This window comes from Mixophyes fleayi, chromosome 2 (assembly GCF_038048845.1).
Source record: "Mixophyes fleayi isolate aMixFle1 chromosome 2, aMixFle1.hap1, whole genome shotgun sequence".
Taxonomy (NCBI): Eukaryota; Metazoa; Chordata; class Amphibia; order Anura; family Limnodynastidae; genus Mixophyes; species Mixophyes fleayi.
In genome coordinates this window covers 14,681,687-14,701,425 of record NC_134403.1, presented here as the reverse complement: position 1 = coordinate 14,701,425, position 19,739 = coordinate 14,681,687, and the positions used below count along the sequence as shown (strand labels likewise).

General features: G+C 42.6%; 1 protein-coding gene across 1 annotated transcript in view; it reads left to right on the top strand.

Moving 5' to 3' along the window:
* Positions 1-8,394, top strand: part of LOC142140718 (P2Y purinoceptor 2-like) — a 38,221-nt gene extending 29,827 nt beyond the window's left edge. Inside the window, exon 2 of the mRNA XM_075198533.1 lies at positions 5,912-8,394. Coding sequence (XP_075054634.1) covers positions 5,935-6,993 — 1,059 coding nt within the window. The 5' untranslated portion in view covers positions 5,912-5,934 and the 3' untranslated portion in view covers positions 6,994-8,394. The remainder of the gene's footprint in view (positions 1-5,911) is intronic.
* Positions 8,395-19,739: the final 11,345 nt, after the last annotated feature.

Here is a 19,739-nt window from a genome sequence, read left to right as displayed (position 1 = left end):
TCATGCCTTCATTGACAGGTACCCAACACATTGTGATGCACACCTCAACAAAGGATTAATGTCATCCTAAGACGTGCGATTGTTGAATAATTGTGTTATACAAACTCACTCAACTTATTATTCTATGATCAAGATATTGGATAGTTTTGTCATTCAAACTCACACAACCCGATATGCATCAGTTTCCGTTGGAGGGGTGGGGATCCTGGCTTGTGAGGGAGGGATAGGGGGGTGGTGATGGTTGGGACTCTTATAGTATCAGTGGTATTAATCTGTTACGCTGAAGCAGTACATTAAGGTATCAGATGATAGAGACTAGCAGCTTCAGAAGGAGGTCATATTAAAAAGACTTTTGCTGAATGTCCTCCGTTGACCACCCTGACCAAAGTACTAGCATGTGAAACGCGTCACAAGATGAACATCATCTCGACCATTCCACTCCACCTCCTACTTTCAACTCCCTTCTCTCATAACCTCATCCCACTTCCATCTCGGATACTCCAACTCCGCTGCTCCCCACCCATGGAACTTGCATTGCCCTTCCAGATTCCCATCCAATCTGCAATCCTTCAAATGCCCTACACCCTAGTAGACCATCATGTCCACTACCTCGACTCCCCCCTCACCCCTCTCATTACTCCCTCCTTCTAGAATGTAACCTTCACAGACAGGGTCCTCTCTACCTTGTGTCTCATGTCTGTCCAATATCATACGCCCCTGATATCTTCGCCTGGAATTCATACCTTTTGTATGTGCTATCTGTAATTGGTAGCTAGTGACTTTCTAGGCATGTGTTATTATGCTTAAGTGTCTTCATGTTAGCATGTTTATTGTATATGTCATATCTGTAAGGTGATTGTCCGGCATTATGGAATTTGTGATGATGTCAAACTCATTCAGATGTGTCACTGGCGTTTGAAGTTCTGTTGTGCGTACGATATTGGATACCGTGACGGCTCCAATTTTTCATAAATAATTTTAAAGTTGCTCCAGAGAGGCTGTGAATTGCCTGCTGTAAGGTGATATAGACAGAAGGTTACATCAAATAGAGAATGGATGTACTCCAAAATCATACTAGTAGAGTTGACCCTTCATTTTGAAGACCTCTGCAATTCGCCCTGGCATGTTGTCAATCAACTTCTGGGCCACATACTGACCGATGGCCGCCCATTCTTGCATAATCAGTGCTTCGAGTTTGTCAGAAATTGTGGGTTTATGTTTGTCCACCTGCCTCTTGAGGATTCACCACAAGTTCTCAATGGGATTAAGGTCTGGGGAGTTTCCTGGCCGCGGACCCAAAATTTCGATGTTTTGATCCCCGAGACAGTTAGGTCTCAGAATGCTTTACTGCTGGCATGACACAGGACTGATGGTAACGATCACCTTTCCTTCTCCGGACAAGCGTTTTTCCAGATGCCCCAAAACTATCTGAAATGAGATTCATCAGAGAAAATGACTTTACCCCAGTCCTCAGCAGTCCAATCCCTGTACCTTTTGCAGAATATCAGTCTGTCCCTGATGTTTTTCCTGGAGAGAAGTGGCTTCTTTGTTGGCCTTCTTGACACCAGACCATCCTCCAAAAGACTTTGCCTCACTGTGCGTGCAGATGCACTCACACCTGCCTGCTGCCATTCCTGAGCAAGCTCTGCACTGGTGATGCCCCGATCCTGGTGCTGAATCAACTTTAAGATACAGCCCTGGCGTTCGCTTCGCCTGATGTTTCAGGGGCCCTAAGCCTTCTTCACAACTATTGAACCTATTTCCTTGAAGTTCTTGATGATCCGATAAATGGTTCATTTAGGTGCAATCTTAGCAGCAATATCCTGGCCTGTGAAGCCCTTTTTGTGCAAAGCAATGATGACTGCACGTGTTTCCTTGCAGATAACCATGATTGACAGAGGAAGAACAATCATTTCAAGCACCACCCTCCTTTTAAAGCTTCCAGTTTGTTATTCTAACTCAATCAGCATGACAGAGTGATCTCCAGCCTTGTCCTCATCAACACTCTCACCTGTGTTAATGAGAAAATCACTGACCTGATGTCATTGTCATGGCAAAGAGGGACTTGGAAATTAATTGCAATTCATCTGATCACTCTTCATGACATTCTGGAGTATATACAACTTGCCATCATAAAAACTGAGGCAGCAGACTTTGTGAAAAATAATATTTGTGTCATTCTCAAAACTTTTGCCCATGACTGTAAGCTCTATGAGGGCAGGGACTGATGTAAGCGAGTTCTCTGTACAGCGCTGTGGAATTAGTGGCGCTATATAAATAAATGATACGATGGTGATGATGATGATGGTGATGATGATGGTGATGATGATGATGAAGAAGTCTTCCTAGCACATGTCCTTCATGTGAACGAATGGAGCTTGTTGGATATAAAGAAAGGTTGAAGGGAGCTTTAGGCACCTAGTACAGATTGATGACTGTGATGAAAGGAATATACATGGCATCCTCTCTGGGGTTTGTCTTATACCAGTGATGCTGCAGATTGCACGTTACCCTTTCTCTCAGTAATAAGATAAAACAATACGAGACGCCCATCTGTAATAACATATCAGCAGCATTTTATACAAGTGTTACATACCACAGCAGACAAATCTGATAATGATGCAGGAAGGAGCTGGGGGCCACAGGTGAAGACACGAAGGGCCAGCATGCTACACTAGGGCTGGCTGCTGCCTATCTCTGGATAACGCGGATAACAGCTAGCATGGACAGATGTACACGCGTGTTATATGACATGTCATCAGGGACGTATTATTCTACTGTATGAACAAATGTTTTACTACCCCCCCATCTTTATAACGCAGCCCCCCCCGTATACACCCTGACACCACATCCCTGCTGTCCCGCATTCCAGGTCACCAAACTCCTCCGTAGCAGCAGCAGCATTTATGACCTTTTTATTTATTTTATCTGTTTGCATCTCAGGCTCTTGTTCCTTTTTCTGTTTGCTTTACTTGATAGATAATTACAGCAGGGCACTGCCCGTTATAATAGAATTCTGCTGGCTGCTTGTCAGAAGAACATACTACCGCCCACTCTGACAGACGTTATGGCCGCCCCCAGTCAGCAAAGACCCATCCGATCTGTCCATCCATGTGAATGGCCAAATTAATGATCCAGTTACTGGGCTCCCGGCCAGGCGTGGGTTACCAGCTTTAACTGAGTTGTGATGTTAGCATTTGACATTTATATGTTTAGACCATACTTGTGAACTTCCAGGAGGGGGGCGTGGTTGGAGGGTGGGAGTGGCAGGTCAAAGTAATTAGCTTAATTTGTGCCTCCCCCCTCCCGAGACGGAAGCAGCATTTTGTCATGGGGCGGGGCCAAAATGACATGAGTCACCGCGAATCGCGTCATTGAGTCTCCCAACCTGCCCACTTCACTAGGAGTTGGGCAGGATGCAGGAGAATTGCTTACTCTCCTGTGGGCCCGGGAGACTCCCGAATTCTGCGTAGGTCTCCCGGGACATTCCAGGAGAATGGGCAAATATGGTTTAGACAGAATTGAGTAGAGAGACAGACAAATGTTTAATGGCCACACCCTGATAGCGGAGAACCTGGATCTCTGTCCTATTGGTAAAACGCGTGGGTAGGACCACTAAACAGACCTGGAGGACTTATGTGGAGCCTGTATGTTCTCAAAGGTTTCTTGACTTCTGACTAATTAGGTCCTTGTGTATGGTTTTATTTAATATAGTTGGGAAAATGTAAGCTCTGTACAGTACACTGTAGAATATGTTGGTGCCATACACTGCTTAATTTGTGAGTTAAAGAAAAAAGTGGAACTCCTAACTACTCTTCCCCAGGGCAAATAAAGATCTCCACTGGAAGGGGCGTGGTCAGCTCATGGAGGGGGAGTGGCCAGTCCACACTGGTTGGGGCTAGCGCTTGCTGAGCATTATCTATAATCTATTATATGTCTATGTATGATTTAAATATATTATTTGAAACTTTGCTTTAAGAGAGCACGCATTCTGTTTTATTGGACAACATTTATATAGACAGAATGTGGCGCTTCTTAGCTGTGGTAGTCATTTTTTATGAACACGACAATTGCGACTTTAATTACCCCGACAGTAATATGCCGATGACTACAATCCCGGTATGGAGCAAATACAGACTTACCAAAAAAGCGACTGACAACATTTCAGACACGCAGCATATAAATTCCGATAGCACACAATGCCGGCAGAGTGATTCTCGCGACATTGCCGGTTTTAAGGGGGCAACGCCAGGACCTGGTTCCTAAAAAGGGTTAGGTCGGCGGGTCCTGGAACGATAATACTAATTAAATGAACATATAAAACTATTGACAGGAACTATACATGTATATATTTGGTAAAATTCAGCCAGTTATACAATGATAGCAGATATCGGTGCCAATTGGGTTAGCTCACTAACTGGTAGAAATACACAGCAGTAGATTTGGGTGCGCGCACCTGAGGGCGTTGGGAGTGTGTGGGCCGGAATTATGAATAAACAGAGATCAGTTCATCTTGTGCAACACGTACAGGTATCAGAGTTCGTACCTTAGATAAGGTGAACTGATGACATGTGAGGCCGCAGCGTCACCAGGTTATTGTGGAGCGATATATTCCTCTGTGGTGGGGAAAAAACAGATTACTACAATAACAATTATCTTATCTATGAAGAATTTTTGGACTAAGCTCTGTGTGAAGTTGTAAAATCCCCACACCAGCTCAGTCCTGTGTTTCATGCACAACGTAGGTCAAATGAAATATCCATAGACAGACCTGCGGCTTGCCAGCTGTTGTGGAACTACAAGTCCCAGAATGCACTGCTCTCCCCACCTTCCCCTCCGTCTGTGACTTCAACCACAACTCCCATGTGTTCCCATGGCAGGACCAGCTTGGGCAATGTTCACGTGACTGTATAGAGATTGCACTTGCCACTGATAGTGTGAGCGCCTTTTTAGTCAGCTGTCAGAGCACGAGTCATGCTGGGTAACGTAGTCCGCCCCAGTCACAACGTATTCATATCTTCCAACACTGTTGTGCACATCCAGTTTGTGGTGGTGCCACATTGGGTGCATGGCCGTGTCACATGGGTGAGTGTCATGACCACATGTAGGCGTGTCTAGGGCTACGGAACCATTAGTCTCGCCCCCAAACCCTGTCCTCTCTCCTAAGAAGTGATAAGTGCACTCTGAGTCCGCTCACCATGGGTAACAGGACATAACTACCATCATTCCCAGAAGTCGGTGCACAGGTTCCACCATATTTTACAGCAAATCGACTTGTGACAAATTAAATTTGTTCACTTGTCAGATTAGATTTACTTTATGAACACAGAACATTATAATGAACTGCAAGTTCATCTACTGTGTTGGACCGTGGTGACTGAAACACACTGCACATTCTTTTATCACCTTGTCTGATAAGAAGCGGAACATCTATTATCATCTATGGTGATTACAGCTGCCATTCATGTGACATTCTTGTGATAGCGCAAACGCTGTCTGTTGTTGACCTTGTAGCTGAGAAATGATTTATAATTTATCTGAATTTGCTGCCAGACCTGGTTATACTACAGTATGTGTTTCAACATTAAATAGAACGGATGGAACATGGATGCAGCTTGTTACATTACTATCTGTTCTGCGTTTGGTAAAGCTGCCGTGAGTACAGTTAGAGCCGTAGTTATATTCGTCCATCGATCAATACTAAGCATTCTCACTGACTTCTAGCTGAGGGTTGATTACAGAACAGGGCAATGCACCACTGGTGAAATGTCTTGAGCTTTGTCATAGTTTGGAATGTTTACATATTGATAAGTTATACTGATAAGTTGAATGAACTTGTGTTGTTAGTTTACCAGCTTTTTAGTAACGTTTTCTGTTAGCTAAATATTGGTTTTTTTTTTGTTTGTTACAGGAGAACAATCACGCGAATGCATCATGAATAACACAGGAAATGCCGAAAATTCTACGTACAGGTGTAAATTTGATGAAGATTTTAAATACGTCCTTCTTCCGGTGTCATACGGGATTGTATTCTGCGTGGGAATAATACTCAATGTTCTGGCTCTATACATCTTTCTGTTCCGGCTTAGACCCTGGAATGCGTCGACGACATACATGTTTAACTTGGCTATCTCGGACATGATGTATGTCATCTCCTTGCCTCTCCTTGTGTACTACTACTCTCAGGGCGACAACTGGCCGTTCGGAGCAGCTTTGTGCAAAATTGTAAAATTTCTCTTCTACACCAATATGTACTGCAGCATCTTCTTCCTGCTTTGTATCAGCATCCACCGCTTCCTGGGAATCTGCTACCCCATGAAGTCGCTTGGTTGGCTAAAGGTCCGGAACGCCCGGATTATTTCGGTCGGTGTGTGGGTTGTTGTATCCATCTTCCAGAGTCCGATACTCTACTTTGTGACCACGAGCAGCAGTGGGGATAATACCATATGCCATGACACGTCCAGTGTGGATTTGTTTGATAACTTTGTGATTTACAGCTCGGTGAGCTTGTCCTTGCTGTTCTGTGTCCCTTTCATCACCATTATCATCTGTTATGTTTTAATGACTCGGACCCTTTTGCGGCCATCGGCAGCTTCTTCTCAAACATCGAATTCCAAGAGGAAGTCCATTAAAATGATCATCATTGTATTGTTGGTTTTCATAATCTGCTTCTTACCCTTTCATGTGACCCGGACCTTGTACTATTACTTTAGAAAGTTAGACCTTGACTGTGATATTTTAAATGCGATCAACATGGCCTATAAGGTTACAAGACCGTTGGCCAGCGCCAACAGCTGCTTGGATCCAATCTTGTACTTTCTTGCCGGACAAACAATTCGAAGGAATATTATTTCCAGAAGCGAGATCACGAAAGTGAAAAACAAGATTTCCACATATGTACAAGACAATAACTCAAGTTTGGTTACGAATGGAAATGCTACTGAAAACCTCTCAGCCCCCAGTCCTAGTCCAACTGTAATGACCAGCATGTGAATAGCCCACTCACCTTATTTGTAAGATACTGATGTAAGCTGGAATGTCATGCAATGTGACAGTGGTTCATTGGTAATTAATGGACAATCCATTATTTTAGATCATCTTATGTGGACATGTTTTAAGAAGGATGTTAAAAACAATTATGATGGCTTCATCCATAGCACATGTAAATTTACTATTTATTTAGAAAGTGAATGGTTGAATATGATAGACTTATAACATCAGAGATGAATGGTCAAAACTAATGGAAATCTATCTTTGGAGAATGAGTGGTCAAATATGATATCTGTCCTCGGAGAGTAATTAGATGAACTTGATAGAGTTGCGTTTCAGAGAGAGAGAGAAATACAGTGACTGAATGTGCTGTATCTGTGTCCTCAGATTGTGAATGACTTAACTTGACTGACGTGTGCTTTTGGAGAGTGAATGGTTGTCCTTTACTGAATTGTGTCTTCTCATTGTGTATGACTGAACTAGTTGGACTTGTGTCTTCAGACCGTGGATGAATGTGATGGACTTGTGTGTTCAGCTACAGAAAGTGGCTGATCTTAATATATCAGTGTCCTCAGACTGTGAATGGTTGAACTTGATGGCCCTGTGTCTTCAGAGAGAGAAATTAGCCGAACTTGATGAGCTTGTGTCTTCAGAGAAAGAGAGAGAGTAGATGAACGTGATGGATTTGTCTTCAGAGCTTCAGAACTTGATGAGCTTGTTTCTTCAGAAAGAGAAAGTGGCTGAGCCTGGTGGGCTTGTGTCTTCAGAGGGAGAATGTGGCTTAACTCGATATCTTGTGTCTTCAGAGAAAGAGAGAGAGTAGTTGAACATGATGGATTTGTCTTCAGAGCTTCAGAACTTGATGAGCTTGTTTCTTCAGAGAGGGAACGTTTCTGAACTTGATTTATCTGTGAATGGCTGAAGTTGACTGACTTGTGTCTTTGTAGAGTGAGCGGTTGAACTTGCCTGAATTGTGTCTTCTCACTGTGAAGGACTGAACCTGATGGCCTTGGGTCTTTAGACTCTAAATGACTAAACTTAATGCACTTGTGTTTAGAGAGTAAGTGCTTCTACCTCATTGAACGTACATCTTAGACAGCAAATGGTTGGACTTGAGTACTCTTTCCCTTGCTATTAAGAATTTACCAAATCCAGAGTTGGCACAGACCAAGTACCACAATTTTGGAAAGATTCAGAATTATGGATTTGATATATTCCAAAGAGCTTAATAAAGTTATTAGCAAGTGAACAAGTCACAATATCGTCAATACTGCAGAAAAATATACTTAAATATTTGATACTAAACACCTCACCTATTCACGTGGAACACATCCTGTCACAACAAAATGAACCCATATTGTTTAGAATATGAAGTTTGCAATAAATAAACTAATTTTTTTATTACTATGGTTTATAGATTTGTTCCGAATTTCATTTGATATGTTTAGATTACAGTTCTGCTAGTGTTTTCCACCACATCTAATTTTGATATGTCCATTCAAACACAACAATGTCTTATAGCAATAATGAGGAGAATGCACTAGAATGAGCTCGGTGGCTCAGTGGTTAGCATTACTGTCTCGCAGCTCTGGGGTCATGAGTTCAATTCCCAACCAGGGCTTATCTGTGTGGAGTTTCTATGTTCTCCTTGTCTTTCCGTCACACTCCAAAAACATAATGATAGGTTAATTGTCTGCTGGCAAAATTAACCCTAGTGTGTGTGTTAGAGACTGTAAGCTCCGATGGGTAACCTCCAAGTAATTTAATAGGCTGCATTCTGCTACAGATGTTGCTTGTAGCAACCAATCAGATTCTATTTATCATTTATCTAGTGCATTCTACAAAATGACAGCTAGAATCTGATTGGCTGCTATAGGCAACATCTCCACTTTTTCAAACCCTCCGTTTAGTAAATATACCCCCAAGTTGTTTGATTTGAGACCTTACCAAATCGAGCATCTAATTCTCAAATCATTCGAACTGTAAATCCAGTAGAATATGTGATTCCTGTTTCCCCATCTATAGACTTCCATTGTACATATACTTCTCTTAAGAGGCTACTTACAGGAATTAAGCAATTTCTGCTTAGTTATGATTGGTCCGAGTCTCTTAATTCTTTGCTCATACTACAGCTATGGGGAAAACAAGATATATTGACCAGGGTGTATCTTAACATGAACAAAACATGTTGATCTAGAAAAGGTGGCCTTTGTACCTAACAAGGTTGTAAACATTAATTAATGTATGAATATATATATATATATTCTTAATATAATACCAATGTTTTAAAGTGAAATAAACATTACAATATTCACTGCATCATGAGTCTAAACAGGATGTTTTGGAACATCTTGTCACAATTTGGACTCAGGTACGGGTCAGATTGAATTTGTGTAGCTCATTAGTGTACTTCTCTTCTATCTTAGAACGCAGATCCATAAATCCTGCAATATTACATGTGTGTATATTTCCCGTCAATGTCATGTTGTAATGAATTGTACCTGAAATTATTATGTTTCATACATACGGATATTTGACAGATTTACTCCAGAAGATGAAGCTGCAAAGTCTTCTTAGAACTCTAATTTATAATAAACCTTATTTCAGTAGGTAAAACAATTTTTGTGTTCTATTAAATTGAAATAACCGGTTTAAATACATGTTTCTAAACTGTCGTTGACCTCGGTCTTATTTTTTACGTGTAATCCTTTGCTTATAATGAAAGCTCATAAAATCATTGCCAGTCCTACGTGGGGGCTTATGAAGGTGCTCTACACCTCCAGGTGACTTTATTTATTTTCTTGTACATGATATTATTTCTGTGCTTTCCAGCATCGTATATATATATATAATCAGGAAGAGTTGTTGGCTTCTGTTAGCGCTAGATATGGCATAGAGATACCCCCAGCATAGAGTGGGGTTGTATACAGCGCCAACAAATATAAACATTCTACCTGATGATATAAATACGTGGCTGCAGAGCACCGTAGGAAGGTATTGGAGGTCAGTTAACGAGTGCAGCCTTGGATTTGCATGGTTGCGCCTGTGTAATCCTCAGTAAATGGGCAGTAATGGGACCAGCGACAGTTTCGTACTCTCGCCATGTGAGGTCTGAGGGGACATACAGATGAGACAGAGATTGTCCGGATTTTCAAACTCTCTATAGTAGTGCTCAAGGTTAATGAGACAGAGAGCATGTGTCTGAATGTCCTCATTAAACATGATTTAATACACAATGCAGTCTGTGAGGATCTATATACAGCAAACACATATCCCAGTGTTGAAGTCAAATAATTGGATGAAGTAAAGCAAATTGATTAATATTGTTTTACCTTGCGATTAATACACCACGTGTAATGACGCAATCGCACAGATTCATAGCACACATTTACATTCGCTCTCACACTTGTAAATAATACACATTTATTAAGGTTCCAATCCACATTTGATTTATTAGTAAAATGTATTTTACAATCTTTTTCATTATAAATTATAATGTGGGGAAATAGCTAAATAATGATTCTGACATCTGAATTACATCGAGTTTGGTATCAATCTGCTCACAATTTTATGAGAAAGTTTCCGGAGTTACTTGTGTAGCGTTCGCACCTTGCGAGCGCTAGTTATGAATAATATCACTATTTCAAACACCAAATAACCAGTACACAGGGGTCATAAAAACCAGTTATACAGGTCTAGAGGCGGAGCCTGAGGAGAGGACACTTGACGGTTTGAAGAACAATGACCAGAGGAATCCACCAATGCCACGTCGAGTACCTTAGAGTTTGAGAACCTTTGATCTATGAATGAAAACCTTACAACTGTAACTGTATATCTCTGTGATATAACTACTGTTACAACTGTATAGTGTATTAATTGTTGAGCTCTGGTTTTTGGACCCCGGAGCGTTCTCATAGAAGCTTGTGTCAGTGCTGGCAGGTGCATGCTCATGCAAACCAAACTTTGCTTTTTAATATACATTGCGAATAAAACCTATGTGCATTGGAACCACAGTGATCGCAGTGGACGATATTTATTGGTAGCGAAAAGATGAACATAACACCAGGTTACCCTTATAGTTACACCACTCAACTGTGCCGAATCTAGGAGACTATCCCCACTGCAAGGACTTTAGTCCCGGCTGCCGGGACTGTGGTGAGATGAAGGAGTTACAGGTAGCTTAGCAGTTAAGTAGCACGTGCCCACGGTGTACATGCCATCACCAAGCCCTTTTCGGAGGTACCAGTCCACCTAGCAGTATATATGGGGGGGAGACGTTCAGATACTGAACAGCTGTCTGGGATCATTAGGGCTGAGCCACCTTTACCCCCTGTTCTATGTCATTGTATGTTACTTATTTGTGTCATGTCCTAATCATCTCAATGTACAACGCTACGTAATATGTCAGCGCTTTATAAATAAAAGAATATAATAATGTGATGGCACATTCCATAAGAGTGACTTATCTCCTGATCAGCCAGATTTACACTTGAGAAAAAAACTCTTTGTTAAACCCCGATGCTCCACTCGGCACTCTGTACAGTGAGCACCTACCATCCGCTCCTGCCGATACCGAGTGGTGTGACTAGGTGGAGAGATCCCCTATGGTGCAATGTACAAAACTTGATACATCAAATGTCAACCTCCTGTCCCATTAGTTAAGTGCGTTTCTCTGCCATCATGCAAAATGCAGGAGAAAAAGTGGTTCCATTAAAAAGTGTATTACGAGCCCCCCTCTAGTTCAGCTCTGAGCTGTTAGAAGTCCTCAGTTCGGGTTCCTGCTAATAGGGATAGCCTTGGGCTTGTCTGGTGGTCAAATAGAGGTATGTGGGGCCAAAGGCTAATAAGAGAGGTACAAAGAGAGCTGTGGATAAGACACGTTGGGAGATATCATAACAATGCAGCCACTACCACCTGTATGTGCTCTATGACAAGTAGCATAAACACAGTTTGCAGGTAATGTGCGCTCTGCTGATACAGACAGATGGGCACATGTAGAGTTCCCTCCCAAACATATGTAGGAAACGATGCTTGAAATAAAAAGTGTACTTACGTGTATACGTTGAGTCGGAGCTGGTATCTATCACACGTAACAAGTGCGTACTTACGTCTAAGGACAACGCAGAGATGTGAAGTGACAGTGTTAGGAGTTTGCATAGAATATAATAATATAAAGTGTTATACATAAGACAGAATAGAATAGTGTCTTGACAGTTATTAATAAACGTGAAAGCCACATTTTCAAAAAATGTAATCAAATACAGCAACAAAACACATTAAGTTATATACAAATATTTGTTTCTTTCTTTCAGATGAGGATATTCTTTCCTGAAAACATTTCCAAATGGAAATATCGGGTAATGTGAATAGATGGCTGCAAGTTGATATAATGCAGCTGAATGAAGTATTATTAGCTTTAGGGGTCAATACGCTCTCAGCCAATCAGATGCAGTTAGATAGCACTACCTAAAGTCATCATTGTCAGTGCGTATTATTACACCCGCAAAAGATCCGCCTCCGAAAAGGGCGTATAGGTCTAATTGTGACGCCATTATGTAAACGAGTATTTACTGTACTCAGCTTACAGTAGGGGCAAAAACCTATATATATATATATATATATATATATATACACATAGATGTATTCATACACATTTTTGGTGCGCACACATATCTTACATAAACAAAATTGACGTACAACACAATATTGGATGTGTCTATAAAATGTAAGTTATAGATTCACAAAGAATAACGAACAAGTAGGTAAAAATGAATAAGAGACAGATGACGTTGGGCAGACATATCTTTGACATAAGTCTGGATGTAATGCTGTGATAACCTTTCAGTTTCAGTTACAGTTTCATGTCATTGATGGAGTCATGGCTCAGCAAATGCTACACAAACCTGCATAAACAATATATTATAGAAGGACTCACCGCAAATGTAAAAACAAACTAGTAGGTTAATTGGCTACTATTAAATTCACCTTAGTCTCTCGGTCTGTCTGTGTGTGTGTGTTAGGGGATTTAGACTCTAAGCTCCAATGGGGCAGGGACTGATGTGAGTTCTCTGTACAGCACTGAGGAATTAGTGGCGCTATATTAACAAACGGTGATGATGATAACACATGTGCAGGCCCGCCAAGAGGAGTTTTCTGGCCCCCACTATATCAATCTCATGGAGCCCGTTCCATAGGCGCTGAAAGGGGTGTGGTCACACTACACAGGCAGGCATGGGCCCCCAGGTAGGTCCAGGCCCTGGTATTTTGTATCTGCCCCTGCTCCTTCATCTCGGGGCCCCTGCACAGGTGCTCGTCTGGAACATGCTCAGTGAAGGCTCCTGAGTGTGAGTAGAGTGTGGGCCTTCGGGAGGATGACATGACAGTTGTGGGCCCTCTTTTCCTCTGGGCCCCTTAGCGGCTGCGCTCACTGATGTGGAAATAGTTTCTCTATTGGTCAGTTAGGATTCAGTACAGCAGGGACTGAGGAGGTCCCAAACATAGGAACACAGTGGTTATATTGGAGACGGGTGGTCTTATAGGGGGCCCAGTATTTCTGCCTACATCACACAGGGCCCCTCATTTGCAAAGGCGGGCCCTGTGATCATGTCCAGTGATAATGGGACGAGCAACACTTGTGCGATAAGAAGAGCTGCTATAGAGGAGAGTGTAAAGAACAAGAGTGATCCTGATGATCCCCCAGTCATGGAGCTCCCAACATTCAGAATCCAGACAGCGGGACAAAATAAGCTCTTCCTTGTTCCACCCATAAATGGACATATTTGTGTAAGACTCCACCCACTTTCCCACTAAGACCGGCCTCTTGTACAGCCTGCGAATTGTGATGTCCCACCAAAATATGTACAGTTGCGAGGCGTTCCTTATCAGTGTGGACTTTATTTGGACACGGTCTGATGCCCATTTAATATAAATATACGTGATGTGAACTGTAATAAAGATGTTATATCCGACTGGCAGCCTGACATATGCCAAAACCACTTTCCGTATACTGACCCGTACCTCCTGACTGTGCCACCAGTCCAGATCAGATGGGAGATAACTGGTGCCCCTTCAATGCCATGTGTGCCAGCAGCAGGTGGGGGTGGCATTAAAGAGGTGCTTTGAGGCGAGGGACAGGGAGCGAGCGGGCACTTCTGAAGTGCTGGGTACATGGGAGGACATGTAAAAATATTACTTAAAACTTGGAAATTGGATCTGTACAAGGTGACTGGCAATAAAGGTGTAATTCTCAGCCTCTGGGATCTTCGTATACATAGTGCCCCATCTATAGCATGTAACATAACAGTAAAAGAGAGGGGTGTGACAAGGTGGAATAGTGGGTGTGGCACTAAGATTGGGCACGGTGCAAAATATTACAAGGGGGGTTAGGGTACACAAAATCATATAATATAGGCACGACCAGCGAACAAAGCACCAATCAGATTCAGAGGTGAACCCGCAATCAGCCAATCAGGAGTGATTAGCCAGTGCCGGAGGCCGTCGTCATCACCATCATCATCAGTGTGTATTTACACCAGCCCTCCGGCACCCCCTGAGGATATGGATCTTACTGCACTCACCCCCTTCCCTCCCCAGTCCTGACTTACCACACATAAGGAGGAGCAAGTGTCAGATAATCAAACCTGCGTACTAATGTAGGTGTACGTCTTTCTTTGTGGGCATGCCCTGTACAGATTTGCATAATTTACAAAGAACAAACGGGCGTACGCCCAACTTATCATTGACTCCAAAGTGCACCATCTGGAGGTAAATGTATCAAGCTGAGAGTTTTCCGGCGGGTTTGAAAAACCAATCAGATTCTAGTTATCATTTATTTAGTACATTCTACAAAATGACAGCTAGAATCTGATAGCATATTTTAGCATTTTTTCTAAAAAATCCAAAACCAAAACACATGAGGGCGATTTTGCCAAAACCAAAACGAAAACCAAAACACGAAGCTAATCCAGATCCAAAACCTGTTTACGGGGGCCAGTGAGCATCTCTAGTTAAATAACAGATATAATACCTTACCCATAAACTTACCTAAGCAGACAAATATATATTTATGGCCGTTATCTCAAGATATTTTAAACTTTAATGGATTGTACATGTCCTTTATTTTTTACTGTGCCAAAACCCTTTCCATTGAGTTCCTATTGTGTGAGCAGTTTACTTCTTATACTATAGGACAATAGTAGCTATGTTTTGTTTAGTCTGCTTTTTTTTGTAGAAGTGTTTGTGGCTGGAACAACATTTTAATATAGTTAGGATTCCAGCATTATAACACCTTAAAACTGAAAATCCCATGTAGGTTATTTATTTTTATAATAGTCAGTTAAGTACGTTTTAAGCATGCATCTGATACTTAGTTGTCTTCCTACAAATCATTGTCTCCTTTTCAAAATCTCTCTGGAGTGGACGCAAGTATAGCTGCCAGACAGACTCACAGCTCTCAACATGTCATGTGATCTCAGAGTGGGGGGTGGAGAGGAGGAAGGGAAGGGAATTACAGTACACAGGAGCAGACAGAGCTCAGCTGAGGTTCCAAAGACTCTCTGCTCACTGAATAGAGTACCATGTGACTGTGGTTGCTATGGTAGTCATACGTCACAGCGCAAACCCTGCAGAATTATAAATCATTATTTCATGGGATTGCTGCTGTAATTGCTGCAAACAATTTCACTGCATATATACTCACCCCTAACATGTACATACAAAGGGGCTCTTTAAGAATTGAGCGCAATTTGCAACCCAAACCCTCCGGGACCTGTAGTGACACATAGCAAACAGCTAAAAAACATCATACACACTATTTTAAAAGTCCTCTATTTAAAATAAAGACTCAGGGGTAAATGTATCAAGCTGAGAGTTTTCCAGCGGGTTTGAAAAGTTGAGATGTTGCCTATAGCAACCAATCAGATGAAGAGCACAGATCTGAAGGTAAATCTTATAAAACGTGTATAGTGTGTGCACATGAATCAGCTGCTGATCGGGACTTTCAGTAGAATTGTTAATGATATCGCATCTGGAGAAATTTTCTGTAGTATGTACCCAGGTTTATACTCTGATCACCATCATTGACTTACTTGCTGAACTTGGATTCAAAGTATATTTTGGGGGACTTTTATATCATTTTTTCACCAATAAAAAAACCTATAAAGCTCAGAGGGTAAGGATTGATCATGAGAAATTCATCAGTACAAAAATAAAAGTAATTCTTATGTGCATTAAGTAATTCTACAAAACAGCAAGCCTTATTTCTCAGTAATGTTTGTGTTTATCAACCAATATACCAGTATGATGCTTCCTTGGCCAAACGAAGATGAGATATCCGTCGTAAGGGTCTATGTATAAAATCCATGCTGTGTCGATCAATATGCAACTGCTGTTGTCTCTGTTTCAATGGCTGATCGCAGTTTAATACATTGACTCCATAGTCTCCAATAGAATGGCGCCATCTAGTGCCAAAAAGTAATATCCTAAGAAATTATAGAATTTCGACTTGACTTTATCAAGCGAAGATCCCTTCTGCATATATTGTATCAAAGTAAGTAATGTTTCAGTATGATGTACGTTTAAGTCAGAGTTAATCTTAAATAATTATCATACTTATGTATATCCTTGTTTTCCATGTCATAATCTCAGCTAATATGTCTCAGTGTAAGCCCTTTAAATACAGAAAGGTGGGAACCTGCATCAGACATGCAAATGCTAAGTTTGCAAAAGCCATTTTGGGTAGAGGTAGCCTGCAGTGTCTTATGGTCAAAAACTCTAGACAAACAACGTTGTTTAATTTGGTTTGAATGGTAATGGTGACAGAGAAAGAAAACTCTTTTGCATGGCGTTACCCAGAATCCTTTGCGGATTACCAATAGATCACAGCGGACAGGTAGGGATTCGGTGATTGTGAACCTCAAACATATTTTGCAATTCATATATAACAAACATCTCTGATGGGTGATGCATAAGACAATGATTCCCAAGCCAGGAACCCAAAGGTCTTGTGTACACAGGAAATAAACCATTGTGTCTGATGGGGAAGTTACAATGAGTCACTTAATGGTGAAAATAGACAGTTCCATATAGCTCAGTTCTAAAATATTTTGCAGGGGAATCATTAAATTCCATCAGCACGTTGGGGAATGTTCTCAAGAGAAAAATAAACTACTATACGAACAACTTTGGAGCAATCTTTATTCGACCCCACGTTCCTCTACAAGAATTATTATAACTGTACAATTTATTTGTTTACTTTTTTATAGAAAAATATAATTGTCACGTTTGGCTGCAGTAACCTGTGACATCCCATGGACAGTACCAGAATGTTTTGAACATCACAGAAGAAGTTCAGTGTATACCAAAATTTGTAATATTTTTTCTTAAAACTAATGCAAACATTGGAGAAGTAAAATTTGTTACAGATTAAGCGCCACCCCCACCACACCCCCAATCCTTAAAACTACACCCCAATTTAATAAAACTCCACCCACATTTTCAAAAGGGTGGAGTTTGCCGCTTACAGTTCCCCCAATATTGTTTTTTAATTGGTTCCAACTCCCTTTGGAGCCATTCATAGATTTGTTTAGTTAATTTATTTTTGCTTATGAACTTTCCTCATGATTTTTAGTTTTGAAGACCTCTGGGCCTTGGCTATAGTCACAGGAACATTAAAGTACATGAAACAAGCAGCACGTACATCTGGATAGCTTGATGACAAGGAATTATGGTGAATTAATAACATATCGGCCTATTTTTGCTACGTGCAAGAGTAGCCAGTACTTACCCTACATACAAAACAAATAAACCCATTTGTACCCCTTGTACTGAAACTTGGTTTATTCAGGTGCAAATTTGTTCATTTTTTTGCATTAAAAAAAGCAATTAATACAAGCTATTCAACCACTTCCTGTCCCGTTAAATATTCTGTACTGCAACTACTACATAAGATATTTGCCGTACTTGCCAACTATCCCGGAATTTCCAGGAGTGTCCCGAATTTCAGGGAGTTTAAGAAGAGTAGGCATCCTCCTGGATATTTGTGGAGGTGGGGCTTAATGACGCAATCATGTCATTAAGTCCCACCCACCGCCATTCAATTCCGTGAATTTTGACTTTGTCACATGATCTTGTCACATGGTTTTAAAAGTTTTAAAAGATGGCATGTATGATTTATGCTATGAATGAACTGCAAGAGTATAATCTCTAACACCCAAACACCATTTTTAGCGCACACTTAAATAGATATCAACAATGGGAAAGTTGTGTAAAGTTTTTATGCTAGTGTATTGTTCAGATGGCGTAGAGACGATAACTGGATAGTTTTAAAATAGACACAACAATAGATTAGTTGGTAACAGGGCCGGACTGGCCACCTGGCACTTATGGCAAATGACAGAAGGGCCGATGGCTATATGGGCCGGCCCGACTCCTCCTGTCTTCATGGTAGCTGGTTCCTCCCCGGGAACCAGCTACCTCTGTTGCGCTCCCTCCTCTGCATTTACAAGCAATCTGGACAGTTTCCAGATTTTTTTTTTCTGAATGGGTGTCACGGGGGTGCCGCGATTTTCGGGGGGGTCACGGGGGTGCCGCGATTTTAGGGGGGTCACGGGGGTGCCGCGAATCTCGGAGGGGGGGGGTCACGGGGGTGCCGCGAATCTCGGAGGGGGGGTCACGGGGTTGCCGCGATTTTCGGGGGGGGTCACGGGGGTGCCGCGATTTTCGGGGGGTCACGGGGGTGCCGCGAATCTCGGAGGGGGGGGGTCACGGGGGTGCCGCGATTTTCGGGGGGGGGTCGCGATTTGCTCTCGGGGATCACCAGTGTGAGACTGCCAGGGAGTAGTGGCTGCTGGGAGAGTGGGTGAGAGAGCGAGGGGGTGAAGGCCAAAGGGGAAGGAGGGGGTGCTGGGAGAGGGGGTGAAAGCCAAAGGGGAAGGAGGGGGTGCTGGCAGAGGGGGTGAAAGCCAAAGGGGAAGGAGGGGGTGCTGGGAGAGGGGGTGAGAGAGCCAGGGGGTGCTGGGAGAGGGGATGAGAGATCCAAAGGGGAAGGGGGTGCTGGGAGAGGCGATGAGAGATCCAAAGGGGAAGATGGTGCTGGGAGAGGGGATGAGAGTTTCGAAGGGGGTGCTGGGAGAGGGGATGAGAGAGCCAAAGGGGAAGGGGGGTGCTGTGAGAGGGGATGAGAGAGCCGAAGGGGGTGCTGGGAGAGGGGATGAGAGAGCCAAAGGGGAAGGGGGTGCTGTGAGAGGGGTGAGAGAGCTAGGGGGTAGGGGGTGCTGGAAGAGGGGTGAGAAAGTCAGGGGATAGGGAGTGCTGGGAGAGGGGGTGAGAGAGCCAGGGGGTGCTGGGAGAGGGGATGAGAGATCTAAAGGGGAAGGGGTTGCTGGGAGAGGGGATGAGAGATCTAAAGGGGAAGGGGTTGCTGGGAGAGGGGATGAGAGATCCAAAGGGGAAGGGGGTGCTGGGAGAGGGGATGAGAGATCCGAAGGCGGTGCTCTGAGAGGGGATGTGTCACGGGCACTAGGAGTCTTTACCCAGGGATCACCAGGTGATAGGCTTACCAGAGCAGTATAGGTGGTAATATGGTACTCTGGTAGCAGGGTGATCACGGAACAGGAAATAGCAGATGATGAGATGCTCAGGAAAGTCTATGACTAGCAGCACTGGCAATATGGAGGTAGTAATACACGAGGAACTGTATGGACAAAGGACACGTGAAGGTAGTCAGTGGTCTGCGGTAGCAAGTTGTACCA